The sequence below is a fragment of the Prionailurus bengalensis genome, chromosome B4 (assembly GCF_016509475.1).
Source record: "Prionailurus bengalensis isolate Pbe53 chromosome B4, Fcat_Pben_1.1_paternal_pri, whole genome shotgun sequence".
Lineage (NCBI taxonomy): Eukaryota > Metazoa > Chordata > Mammalia > Carnivora > Felidae > Prionailurus > Prionailurus bengalensis.
In genome coordinates, this window is record NC_057358.1 from 4622821 (window position 1) to 4635009 (window position 12189).

The 12189-nt window shown below is 47.8% G+C and overlaps 1 protein-coding gene across 1 annotated transcript; it reads left to right on the forward strand.

Moving 5' to 3' along the window:
* The first annotated feature begins 732 nt into the window (after positions 1-732).
* On the forward strand, positions 733-2004 carry UCN3 (urocortin 3). Its single transcript, XM_043563355.1, has one exon. The coding sequence runs from the start codon at positions 1094-1096 to the stop codon at positions 1595-1597; it is 504 nt and encodes a 167-aa protein (XP_043419290.1). The 5' UTR covers positions 733-1093; the 3' UTR covers positions 1598-2004.
* The last annotated feature ends 10185 nt before the right edge of the window (positions 2005-12189 follow it).

The following is a 12189-nucleotide window of genomic DNA, read 5'->3' on the forward strand; positions in this document are numbered from 1 at the left end:
TCTGTCTCCCAAAAATAAATAAACAAACATTTAACAAAAAAGAAAGAAAAGAAACTCCAAGTTCAGGTCAAGCAACCAAAGTGAAGAGGGCAGCCTTTTACTCTTTGCGCTTCCTGGGATGGTCCAGCAGTGCATACGGGAGTACGTACGGGTATCAGCACATCGGGTGTGCAGGATGGCCAGAAGCCCTTCCTCTGGGGGTGAGTAGATGAAACCCCACCCCTTGACTTTGCGTGTCTTTCTCACGCATGAAGGTGACGGTAGAGGAAAGGAACCTCCTGTCCTTACTTCAGAGCTGGAGAGAGTGCGGCCAGGCGAGGCCACGGGGGCCGGGGTGTGGGCTGGGCTTGGTGCTAGGACACAGGAGGTAAATTCTACCCACTTCACCATGCTCCTAAGGCACGGTGACCACACACAACCCAAATTCTGATCGCCTTCCGACACGCTGTGAGCTACTGTTGCACAGGAGGCTGGGCAGAGGGCGGGAACGGCCCCGCGCGAGCCCTTCTCCGCTGCCGGAGAAAGCAGCTTAAGTTCTCGCCCAGCACTGTTGCTCAGGGGCCCAACCACCATGATGGCTTCAGACCAGAACAGTCCGGGTTACAGGAGGGCCCCTGAGCTGGACACTTCCATTGCCTCACCTGCTCCATACACTAAATATAGGTTTTTTTTCCTTTCCTTTCTTTTTAAAATTTTAAGTGTTTATTTATTTTTGAGGGGGGTGAGGGGGAGAGAGAGAGAGGGAGAGAGAGAATCCTGAGTGGGGTCCATGCTGTCAGCACCGAGCCCAACGCGGGGCTCGAACTCACGACCCGTGAGATCGTACTCTGAGCCATCAGAAATCACCTGAAGGGTTTATTCCAACCCACGGGGCTGGCGCCAGACTTTCTGATCTAGCAGTTCTGGGGCAAGACTTGAGAATCGTTTGCATTTCTAACGAATATCCCGGTGATGATGCTGGTCTGGAGATCACACTCAGAGAACCACTGGTGAGTAGTAACCAAGCCCTAGTGAATGTTCAACCCTGCCCTTCAGAGCTTCAAGCCCTTCTCACACCCCTGCCCCATGTTCCTGTTTTCTACTCCAGGGAGAGATGCTGAAGCCAGCCCACTTCCTGCTGCTGCTGCTGCTGCTCCCAGGGGCCCCCAGGCCAGGCCTCCCCCAGAAGTTCTACAAAGCCAAGTCCTTGGTCAGCTGTATCAACACAGCCCTGCCGGAGGCCAAGCAGAGCCCGCTGGGGGACGCACCGCTGCTGAGCAAGAGAAGCTTCCTCTACCTGCCCAGCCAAGACCCATCCTCAGGAGAGGACGAGGAGCGGGTGCAGGAGGACGAGGACAAGAAGAAGAGGACCTTCCCCAGCTCCGGGGGTGGTGGCGGGGCCGGAAGTGGCCGGTACAAACACCTGTCCCCGGCGCAGCCCAGGGGAAGGCCGTCCCAGGACAAGGCCAAGAGCGATCGGCGCACCAAGTTCACTCTGTCCCTCGACGTCCCCACCAACATCATGAACATCCTCTTCAACATCGCCAAGGCCAAGAACTTGCAGGCCAAGGCGGCTGCCAACGCGCACCTGATGGCACAGATTGGCCGGAAGAAGTAGGAGCAGAGGCCGGCGGGAGGAAGCGCACGGTTAAGGGCAGGGGCGGAGGTCGGGCCAGCTGCTCTGTATACTGAGGGATGGATCCAGCTCTCCACGCGGCTTCACTGCTCGCCCCCTCCGCTCCTCCTCCGCCCCCAGCCAGCTCCCTCCTCCCCTGCACACAGACACAGAAGAACGGCACTGCCACCCTGCACAGACGGGAGGCCCGTAACCCCTCTCCCTACATTTGAACTCTCCTTCCTCCTTCCCCGTGACGGGAGACAAAGGTCCTGAGGTCCCGCTCTCCACGCTCCTCCTCCACGCCCCGCACACCAGCCCAGCCAGGAGAGGCGTCGCACCGCTCACCGTCCTGACTTAGGGCCCCTTCCCTTCCCTCTCTCCCCCATTAAAACCAATGGTTTCTGCAACCCTGGGCTGGCTTGAGTTCCTCTTCCTTCAGCCAGCGGCCTTCACACCTCTGAGCGTGCAAAAGGGGAGGTGAATGAGGGAGGTAGCTGATGAGTCCATTCCCCATCTCTCCGGGGACAGAGTGGTTTTTGGTGGTCCTAGGAGGGGGTAAAGAAGGGCTTGGAAAGGCCAAGCCGGCAGGACCCTGCCAGCCGTGGCTCAAGCTAGAGCCGTCTCCGGGGTCTGCTCCCACCCAAGAGGCACCACCTGGCATCTGCTCTAGAATGGGCACAGGGTTGCTGGGGAGAGAGCTTTCATGACACCCCAAACGCCTCCATGGCTGGGCATGGGGCCGCTAGGCCGTTAGCAGGTGTTTATCAGACCCGCAGTAAGAGTCCAGCTGACTCTTTCCATCCTGGAAAAGCCCCATGGCAGAGCAGAAAGAATCGTAGCCCGAGACTCAGAATACCCACATGGGAGTTTAGGGTCTCCTCACTCCGTGGCCCCGAGCAAATCCTTCCACTCCCCGTGCCGATGCCCCGGGAACCCTGCTTCATGAACGTGATCTCATCGATTTCTCACAAGTATATTTTAAGGTAGATATTATTTTCTCCATTTTGAGGATTTTTAAATTTGTACTTTATTTTTGGTCTGATAATGCATATTCTGTTCACACAAAAGGACAGGAAACGGGACGAACTTGGCTGATGAAAAAATCAAGCAGGGGGCCACATTTTTAGTTTCACGAACAACCTAAAACTACAACATAAAAGTTGGAGCGGGTGGGGCACCCGGGTGGCTCAGTGGGTTGGGCGTCTGACTTCGGATCTGGTCGTGATCGCCCGGGTTGTGAGTTCAAGCCAAGCCCCACATCAGGCTCTGTGCTGACAGCTGGGAGCCTGGAACCTGCTTTGGATTCTGTGTCTCCCTCTCTCTCTGCCCTTCCCCCACTCTCTCTCTCCCCAAACTAAGTAAATATTTAAAAATTAAAAAAAAAAAAAAAGCTGGAGCTGGCATCACAATGCAGGCAGGCTCAGTGTCACTCCTGGCTCTTGTCTGGACCCGATTTTTTTTTTTTTTTTAAATCATAGTAGATGCATTACAAAAGCTCCGATCAAGAGGGTGGTAAAGACACAGGTCCTTGCAAAAACCAGAGTGCTTTTTCTCTTTTTGTAAATATACCACCACCTGGTAAAGCTAAAATTTACCTTTGGGGGGGCGGGAAGACAGAGGCTTGGAGGAGCGAGGGCACCTGCCCAAGTTTCCCTGGCTGGGAAGCGGCCACGATGCCTCCACTTGCCCCTGCATGCAGAGCTGACCCTTCCCACGCACCGGGGGCATAAAGACGCCAGCCAAGCCCCTGCCTCACAAAGCTGGCGTGAACCTCAGCAACCCACGGGCGTGCAAGCCACCGGGAAGCAGCACAGGCATTCACTCGGATTTGGGATTATTACGTCCCCAGCAGGTGCGTTCTGAGCCTTCCCCAGGAGTTAAATGTGAGCATAAGTGCAGTTAACCAACTAGAAATTTGCCAAAACCCGCCCCAGCGACAGTGGGATAGGGCGGGTTTGTGCAGGAGCGTGTCCAGCATTCTCTGTCTGAGCTCCCGAGGCGGAGCCTCTGACCTGAGTGCAGCCCCAGCCAGAGCGAGGTTCACGGTCACACGCTAGAAAGCCAACAGCCACACCCACAGATGGCCACCGCTCCACCTGCCACCTTTGACAGAACTTTGTAGAAATACATTTTTTAAAAACCAGGAAATAAAGACGGTAAGTTATCCTATAAAGGTCAATGGACTTTCTAATGATCAGAAGAGTTAGCACCGAGGCCCCTCCTCTGAAGTGGATTTAAATGAAAATAACGATCATAATTATAACAATGCTTTGGCTGTATCCACAGAGAGACCGTGGGATGGATAATACCACAGGGATCAGTGATCTTTCCTTGTCAAGGATCAGTATGACTCATGCATCACTAGTATCGATTCCTCATGATCAGGAAAGCAAATCACACCACAGAAAAGATTTAGAAAAAGTTGTGGGGAATGCAAAGGTGTACGAGGTTCACAGGAAAAATTTGGAAGTAGTTTTACGGGGTGAGAACGATGAGTTCACATCAGTGAAAATTCTCAACACAATTTCCACCAGATTCTACGCGTTGGTTTGAGCTCCCTTGAAAAAGTAGTTGAAACTCTTTTTTTATTTTATTCTCTATTTATTTTTGATAGCGTGTGAGTGGGGGAGGGGCAGAGAGAGAGGGAGACACAGAATCGGAAGCAGGCTCCAGGCTCTGAGCTGTTAGCACAGAGCCCGACGTGGGGTTTGAACTCACGAACTGCGAGATCATGACCTGAGCCGAAGTCGGACGCTTAACTGACTGAGCCACCCAGGCGCTCCAAAACTCTCTTTTGAAAATAAAACAAGCCTTGGGACGCGGGGGTGGCTCAGTCACTTAAGCGTCTGACTTCGGCTCAGGTCATGATCTCGCGGTTCGTGAGTTCAAACCCCACATCGGGCTCTGTGCTGACAGCTCGGAGCCTGGAGTCTGCTTCGGATTCTGTGTCTCCCTCTCTCTCTGCCCCTCCCCTGCTTGTGCTCTCTCTCTCTCAAAAATAAACATTAAAAAAAATTATTAAAAAAATAATAAAACAAAAGAAGGCTCAAAAGTCAAGTGAAACTCCTCAAAGGAGACAAGACCAGTGAATGGATGATGTGGCTTCTAAATGTTTTACCTCGCAAGAAATCTGAAAACAAACACCAACAGCCAGCAAAGGGGCCTGCTTTGTGACAGTGGAATGACTTTGGAAGCTGTGACCAAAAATAATCAGGGAAAGCTGAGTGCTACCCAGAATCCAGTGTTTTATATAATTCTAAGAAATGGGAGATGTACAAGTTCACAAGTACGTAGTATTAAGCTAAAAAGAGAGTTACATATATTAGGAGCCAAAGAAATACGAAATCTGGTCCAATGGTATAGCTACTAGCTACCATTGGATTATGGATGAGGCCACCTGGGTAGCTCAGTCGGTTGAGTAACTGACTCTTGATTTTGGCTCAGGTCATGCATGATCTCACGGTTCATGAGTTCAAGGCCTGCATCTGGCTCTGTGCTGATGGTACACAGCCTGCTTGGGATTCCTTTTCTCTCCCTCTCTCTCTGCCCCTCCGCTGCTCTTGCTATCTCTGTCTCTCTCAAAATAAATAAATAAACTTAAAAAAAAAAAAAGAATTAGAGATGAAGTTCAATCTGACATTAATCTACGTATGGGCTATGGAACAATTTCTTCTTTAAAAAAAAATGTATTGAGTATAATCGACATACCCCATGATGTCATTATATTAGTTTCAAGGGTACAAATAATGATCCCACCTTGTTCTTTAACGACTGAAGTTCCCATCATCCACTATCCCCAGGGTTGAGCACGTTGGTTAGAACCTGCCACAGCCTGGTGGATGTCACTAAGAAGCCTCAGTAAGCCGAGAAGGCAAAAGACAAAAAAAAGTATCTTGGAAGGAAACCTCGAGTCTATGGGATGACACAGTGTTTTCTTAAAGATACACGTTTCGTCCCAGGAAATAATTCTCCCTGCTTCCTCCCTAAGCCATTGCTCTCCCCCCCACCCCCGGACCTTCGGTCATCAGATGATCACCCCACTCACTGCCCTCCACTATTGCTACCATTCACCAACACCTGGGTCAGTGCACCTCATTTCCTGATCATTTTAGCTCATCAGTCTCTCTGACACCACTCCCGCCTTCACGATTTCAACACACGTTCGAGGACCCATCCAGCTTCCTGGGCGTCGCTTCTGCTCCCCTTAACGACTTAGTCATTGAATCCCAAGCTGTCTGACCACCCCTCCTATCTTCCCAGCTTGCTCTTTCCAGGATGCCAACCCCAACCATCTTCCAGCCACACCGAGACCAATAATAATCCATCAGTCCTCAAAACTTCTCTTCACCCTTTGCCAGTGTAAATGCTGTGACCAATCATGGTTCCCTTGTGGACACCTGCAATTCCCGTGCTCTGCTTTTGCTTTGCCTTATTGATTAAACCCTGGTGAATTCGAACACTCCACTACTCTGCCGCTGCACCCGAAGCTGAACGATGCTTCAAACACACACACACACACACACACACACACACACGCACGCACGCGCGCCCACGCACTCATGCACGTGCGCACACACAGTCAGTGCTGTCACTTTACAATCCTGGCGAGCTCTTCCTGCTGCGTCATGAGGACATCGCGTTCCCTTAGGCTCCCGCTCGTCTTCTTCTCTCCTCAAACCTCAACTATCTCCTCCCCGTATCCAACCTCAGCTGGTGACCTTGCTTTTCATGTCAGTAAGAAAATCAGATGCTTCTGAAGCAGAATTTCACAAATCCCATCACCACATTCACCTACCCAGAGCGACACTATTCACACACTCCGCCTTCTTCTCTAAGTTGGATGCACCACCCGTGCCCCCGTGTCAGGGACAATCCTGTGTCACGCATGAAGCTCCCATCCCCTTTTGCCTCCTTGATCCGACAACTTCCCCTTCTTTCCCCCACGTCATCCGCGTTACCTCCCCCACCGCACCACTCACATTGGCACACAAACCCACTTTACTTTGCCTGCATCAGAAACAAACCCCAAATCAACCTTGACCTGCCACCCCTGCCAGGTAGTTGCCTACGACTCTGCTCCTTTTATGGCAAATCCTCTTTGGGCAGAATAAGTGTCTCTCATTCTCCATAAAACCCACATTTATCAGGTTTCCATCCCTCCCATTCCACTGAAACTGGCCATCCAGGTCAGCCAAGACCTCCATGTTGCTAAATTCAATGGTCAAGGGACAGCCCTCCTCCTTCTTGACCTGTAAGCATCATTTCTCCCCGTGGACCACTAACGCCTTCAGACACCATTTTCCAGCCTGACTTTCAGGACGCCATACTCCATTTCCCTTCTTCCCCACCGGCCACTCCTCTAAATCTTCTTTGCTGGTTCCTTTTCCTGGAGAACGCTTTTGCTCCAGATAATCTGCATTCTCCATGTCCCTTCCTCCAAGTCTTTGTCAAATGCCTCTTTCTCACTGAGGCCTCAAGTGACCGCCCTCCTCTCGAGAGCCCCTTACCATGGCTTATTTTTCCCAATTGTACCTGTCACCTTCTAACACCCAAAATAATTGAATGCCGTGTTTATTGTCTTTCACCCCCCACCTTCACTACCATATAAACCCCTTGAGGGAAGGGATTATTCTTGTTTTGTTCAATGTTGTATCCCTGGTGATCAGAATGGTAAGTAGCACATGGTAGATGGCCAGTAAATAACTAGTGAATGAGTCAATCAAATAACGTAGTAACGTTCTTGCTACAAGGAATCTGTGCATACCTAGCATTTAAAGTAGTTTTTGTGATAGTTAAGGGTACATGGCCTAAGGGAAACATTTTTGGGCTTACAATTCCAATTTTAAAATATGTGAGCCGAGTGAATAATTTACATTTGTGATCTTAAATCGAAATTGCACCAGTTCATAAAGTGTGAGACACTTGCATGTACCTAATCAGCACATTTATAGTTTCACCGATTAGATTTTTAGAATTACTTAGAGTACTTGCAAAAGTTTGTGGGACAGAGTCCTTAAAAGAAAACGGAATATAATGGGTTTGTTGATACAATCTAAAATGTTTAAGAGCAGCCATCTAAGATTGCAAAGGAAACCACAAATTTATGTGTATTCCCTTCAAAAGTAAGTGTTTACATTTGCTAAACTTAGAAATTGTAAGGTTCTCAAGCTGACCTTAAAAGTTTAGGAAACAATTAGGTTTTAGATCTTCATTTTGGTAGATCACTAATTTTTAAAAGCAAAAGAAAACCTCTGAATGGTCTTTTCTGAGTGTGAGAATATGCACACATGCACACACATACAAATGTCCAAAACACCCCAAAAATTACAGGAACTGAGGGGTTAGTTAAGCATGCCACTAGTGCCCTCTGGTGTCTGGAGAGAGAAACAACGCATGTACATTAAATAGTAAAAGTCTAATACAAGTTCAAAGCTCTATGTAGGATATGCACCCACAAAAATATCTCTATTTCACTAATAAGTATTTACTACAATATTTCCAACACAGTGAGAGATTTCACAGCATATCCCAACTATCCCTAATCCTGGGGTGGGAGTAAATGGACGCCCAAAAAGCTCTAAGGAACAGAAGAACTGGGTTTGAAGTAGGCGTTACATCACACGGTCACAGAGAGAAGGCAGAAAGAGCGGCGAGAAGGAGCAAAGGCAGAGGAGAGAGAAAAACACGTGCTGGGAAGCAGGGAATGCTCCAGTCTGGCTGGGACTGGAAATACAAGTTGGGACTCATGGGGACAGGCCCTGCCCACCATGTGCAGGGATTTAGACTTCATACCTAAGACAACGGGGATCACTAACGCTCTGAGCCAAGGGGCAAAATAACCTCAGCTGTGCTTTAGGATGTCGTCAGAGTGGAGTGTGGGATGGGTGAGGAAGACAAAGGGAAAGGCAGAAGAGCCTTTGGACGCTAGTGTGCTGGCCCTGGGAAGAGGATGTGATGGCCTGAGCCATGATGGTTTCATTGGGGAGAGCGGGAAGGCAATGGATCCTGGGAACATGATAGAATTGAGAGGACTCAGGCTATGTAGGGAGCAAGAAAACAGTCAGAAAGGACGGTGTTGTTTAGAACCTGGGAAGATGACGTCAATGCACAAGACAGAGAACACTAAGGGAGGAGCAGATTTCTTTTTGAGGAAAATGATAACGTTTTCTTGGAAGAAGTTAAATTTCAGTGTAGATAAGACATCTGAGAAGACAGGTCCAGCAAGCAGTCGGAAGTTTCAGCACAAACCTTGAGAGAAGGAATGTTTAGGGTTTTCATGGAGCTAATGTGGTTGTGGATGAGATAACCAAGGGCCAGAGAAGAAGGCCAAGGGCATCTCCAACAGGGCCAGACCAGGTGGAAGAGGAGATACAGAGAGGCCAGATGTAGCAGGAGAACCAAGTAGAACCCCAGGAGCCAAAGAAAAAGTTTCAAGGAAAAGGAGTAACCAAAACGCTTAGGGTAAAGAAATCTGAAGGCTGAGAAGGTCTACGTTTGATAAGTGAGGTATAATCAGTGATCTTCAAGATAAAGGTGTCAGTAGAAAGGTGGGGGAGACAGCTTACAACTGCTGAGGAGTGAGAAGACGGCATGCAGGCATCATATGTATATATTCTTTTGAGAAGCCTGGCAGAGCGGAAAGATGTGAGAGTATGTTATGGGGGAAGTAGAATCTAGAAAAAGGGATTGATGTTTTGAAGGAAGAGACCTGGACATACAAGTAAGGAAAACAACAACAACAACAACAACAACAACAACAAAATCAGTGGAGAAAGAGACCGAATATACAAAGGGGACTGAAGGAGTGAGGTCTTCTAGAAGGGAGGAGTCAAGAGAAGGTACAAAAATGACAGATGTCCTTGCAATGGAGAGCTACTCCTCTGGGTATGTGCAGATTCAAAACAAGTTCAAGTGTACGAAGAGGAATGGAAGAAGTTAAGAATCAGATGGAAGTGATTTCAGTAAAGTAGGAAATAAGGTCATCTCCTGGTACTTCTCAACTTAATAAGTATGGGAGTACCTACTCTGTGCCTGGCACTGTAGATACACAGATGAATAAGAGAGTCCTTGCCTGGAGACCATACATCAGGATTTCAGGTGATCTCCCTCTTTGAGGAAGAAAAGGCAAATATCATCCCCTCTCAACCCGGGATCCACATCGAAAGAATTTCCAAGGCCAGGTCTTTTGCCAGAAGGAAAATGATCCTAGGTGGAAGTTTGGTAACACAAGGAGAAATGAACAGTACCAGATGGTAACTAGGAAGGTAAATCTAAGCAGACATCCAGTTTAAAACAGCAGCAACGATAGTCCATGCCTTGTAAGGTTTAAAATACATACGGCAGTGATGGGGGGTGGGAGGGAGGGGAGGGTGGGTGATGGGCATGGAGGAGGGCACTTGTTGGGATGAGCACTGGGTGTTGTATGGAAACCAATGTGACAATAAATTTCATATTAAAAATAAATAAATAAATAAATAAATAAATAAATAAATAAATAAATAATAAAATAAAATACACACGGCCCTACAATATAAGGCAACAATACACAAAAGACAGGCGGATGGTAACTGAGTGGAAGTGATCTATGGTTTTTTCAGTGTCCAGGAAGTAGTGGAAACATGATGCTAATGAGTCAAGTTTGAATGTTGTGTCATGAAAAGAAAGAAAAAAATGAATGTTTAATGAATGGTGAGGAAACATGAATAATACAAATACCTGGCAAATCTAATACCACGTATGGCATATGGAGGCATGTGGCATCACAAGTGAATCAAATCTTAGACTCACAAAATCTTGGGACTGGCAAGGACCTTGAGAAGTAACTGTATTCAAGGCGGGGATTTTAAGATGTGGGGAGGTATACATTTCAAAATCACATAGTTGTAACAATGCCACGACTTACGCTGTACCATTTGGTGATAAACTTTATTAAAAAAAAACAAAACAGTCTAGAGACTAGTATTTGCATTTTGATGACTACGTCTTAGGAGACCTAATCCTAAAACTCACCGGTATGTGGACTATCCATTATATTTAGGTCATCAAATATCTTTATTTACTACTTAATAAGAGAGCATATTGGACACATAGGTTGGTTGAAAAATGGAGCCCCGTAAATTTGGATATTGGCAGAGGGATCCTTCAAGTATTGAAGGCTTTCTTTCACCCTTAAATACAGAGCCACACAACCCACTGTTGGTCTATGTTGGATTTAGTGAAAGTGACCACAGAGCGCACCGAATCACTCCTTTCTTTGTAGAAAAAAGTTTTCTTTTCTTTTTTCTTTTTTACTTTCCTCCAAATATTTGATCACAGCAAGTCAGAGATATAGGAATGAGAATCGTATTCCTTTCCCTGTTACTATGCTGAAGTCTTGGCACATCATAGGATTAACAGGCCTCGGGGTCCAAAGGGAACTCTGGTACGAAGTCGTTTTAGTATCAGTGGAGACTCAGCCCTTGGCAGGGGGCCTCGGAAGTAGAGTCCGAAGCGGATCCAGCCAAATGCTCAGAGACTTGAGGACTGGAGCAAAAACTCACCGATGGCTGGGCTGGGGAAAACCGTATCTTGACAGACAGGCATGTCTTAAGGTGTGGAGACATCATTTCCACCAAACTGTGCTCACTGGCCTCCGTGGTGGCAACGTGTGAGCGGAAAGCAGGCAAAACGGTCCATCGTGCGAATGGAGCTCTTGAAGGCCACATCCCAGGGCGGTGAGGTCAGTACCTAAAAGCATCTACCAGGAAACCAGTAAAGGTGGAGGGGCCATTCTGGGTCTTGGCATAGGCAAGGAGATGGTAATGCAGCAGTTTGGCAAACCTCTCAATAGGACACTCGGCTTTACGCCTTCAGCCAAGGCTTTGGCATCTATTACCCTCAGAGTATCTGCCCGAACCAAAAGCCCTGAGCACGCTGAGGCCAAGAGAGGACACAGGAAGACCAGGGCTGTAAGGTAAACACCACAGCTGATGGAGGCACCTGGAAACTATCATCAGCTCAAGAGCAAGACTTTGCAGTATCTAGTTCACCTTCCAACAATTAGGCAGACTAAATATCGTGAATTATATATATAAAAAAAAAAAGTGGCTGATGGTTTTACTGCATTTATAGCTATTTTTTCCATTTTGAGTTATAGCTGGTTTGAAAGTGGGATAATTTAGTACCAAAAATGAATTCCATTACATGTTTTTTTTTTTTTTTTTTTTACTTCAAACTCTTGCGTCATCATGCCCTCTTCAGTCCCCAGGGCTTCTCATCCAGCAAGTCCACAGCGAAGCTCAAGATTATGCATTTTTTCCCCCAAACCTCTCAACTGGGTCTGATGCAGAGCTCTGTTGGCCACATTTCAAGAACATCTCTTCAAGGATGGGGAGCCAAGGGAGCTCACTTTCACCTTCTGACCCACAGGATCACAGATGCAAATGTTTCAAAGACCCGGGGCGCCTGGGTGGCTCAGTGGGTTAAGCCTTTGACTTCAGCTCAGGTCATGATCTCGTGGTTTACGGGTTCAAGCCCTGTGTCAGGCTCTGTGCTGACAGCTCAGACCTGGAGGCTGCTTTGGATTCTGTGTCTCCCCCCTCTCTCTGCCCCTC

What these genes read in the sequence shown, in the direction of transcription:
- UCN3 (XM_043563355.1), top strand. Translation starts at nt 1,094, where the DNA reads ATGCTGAAGCCAGCCCACTTCCTGCTGCTGCTGCTGCTGCTCCCAGGG.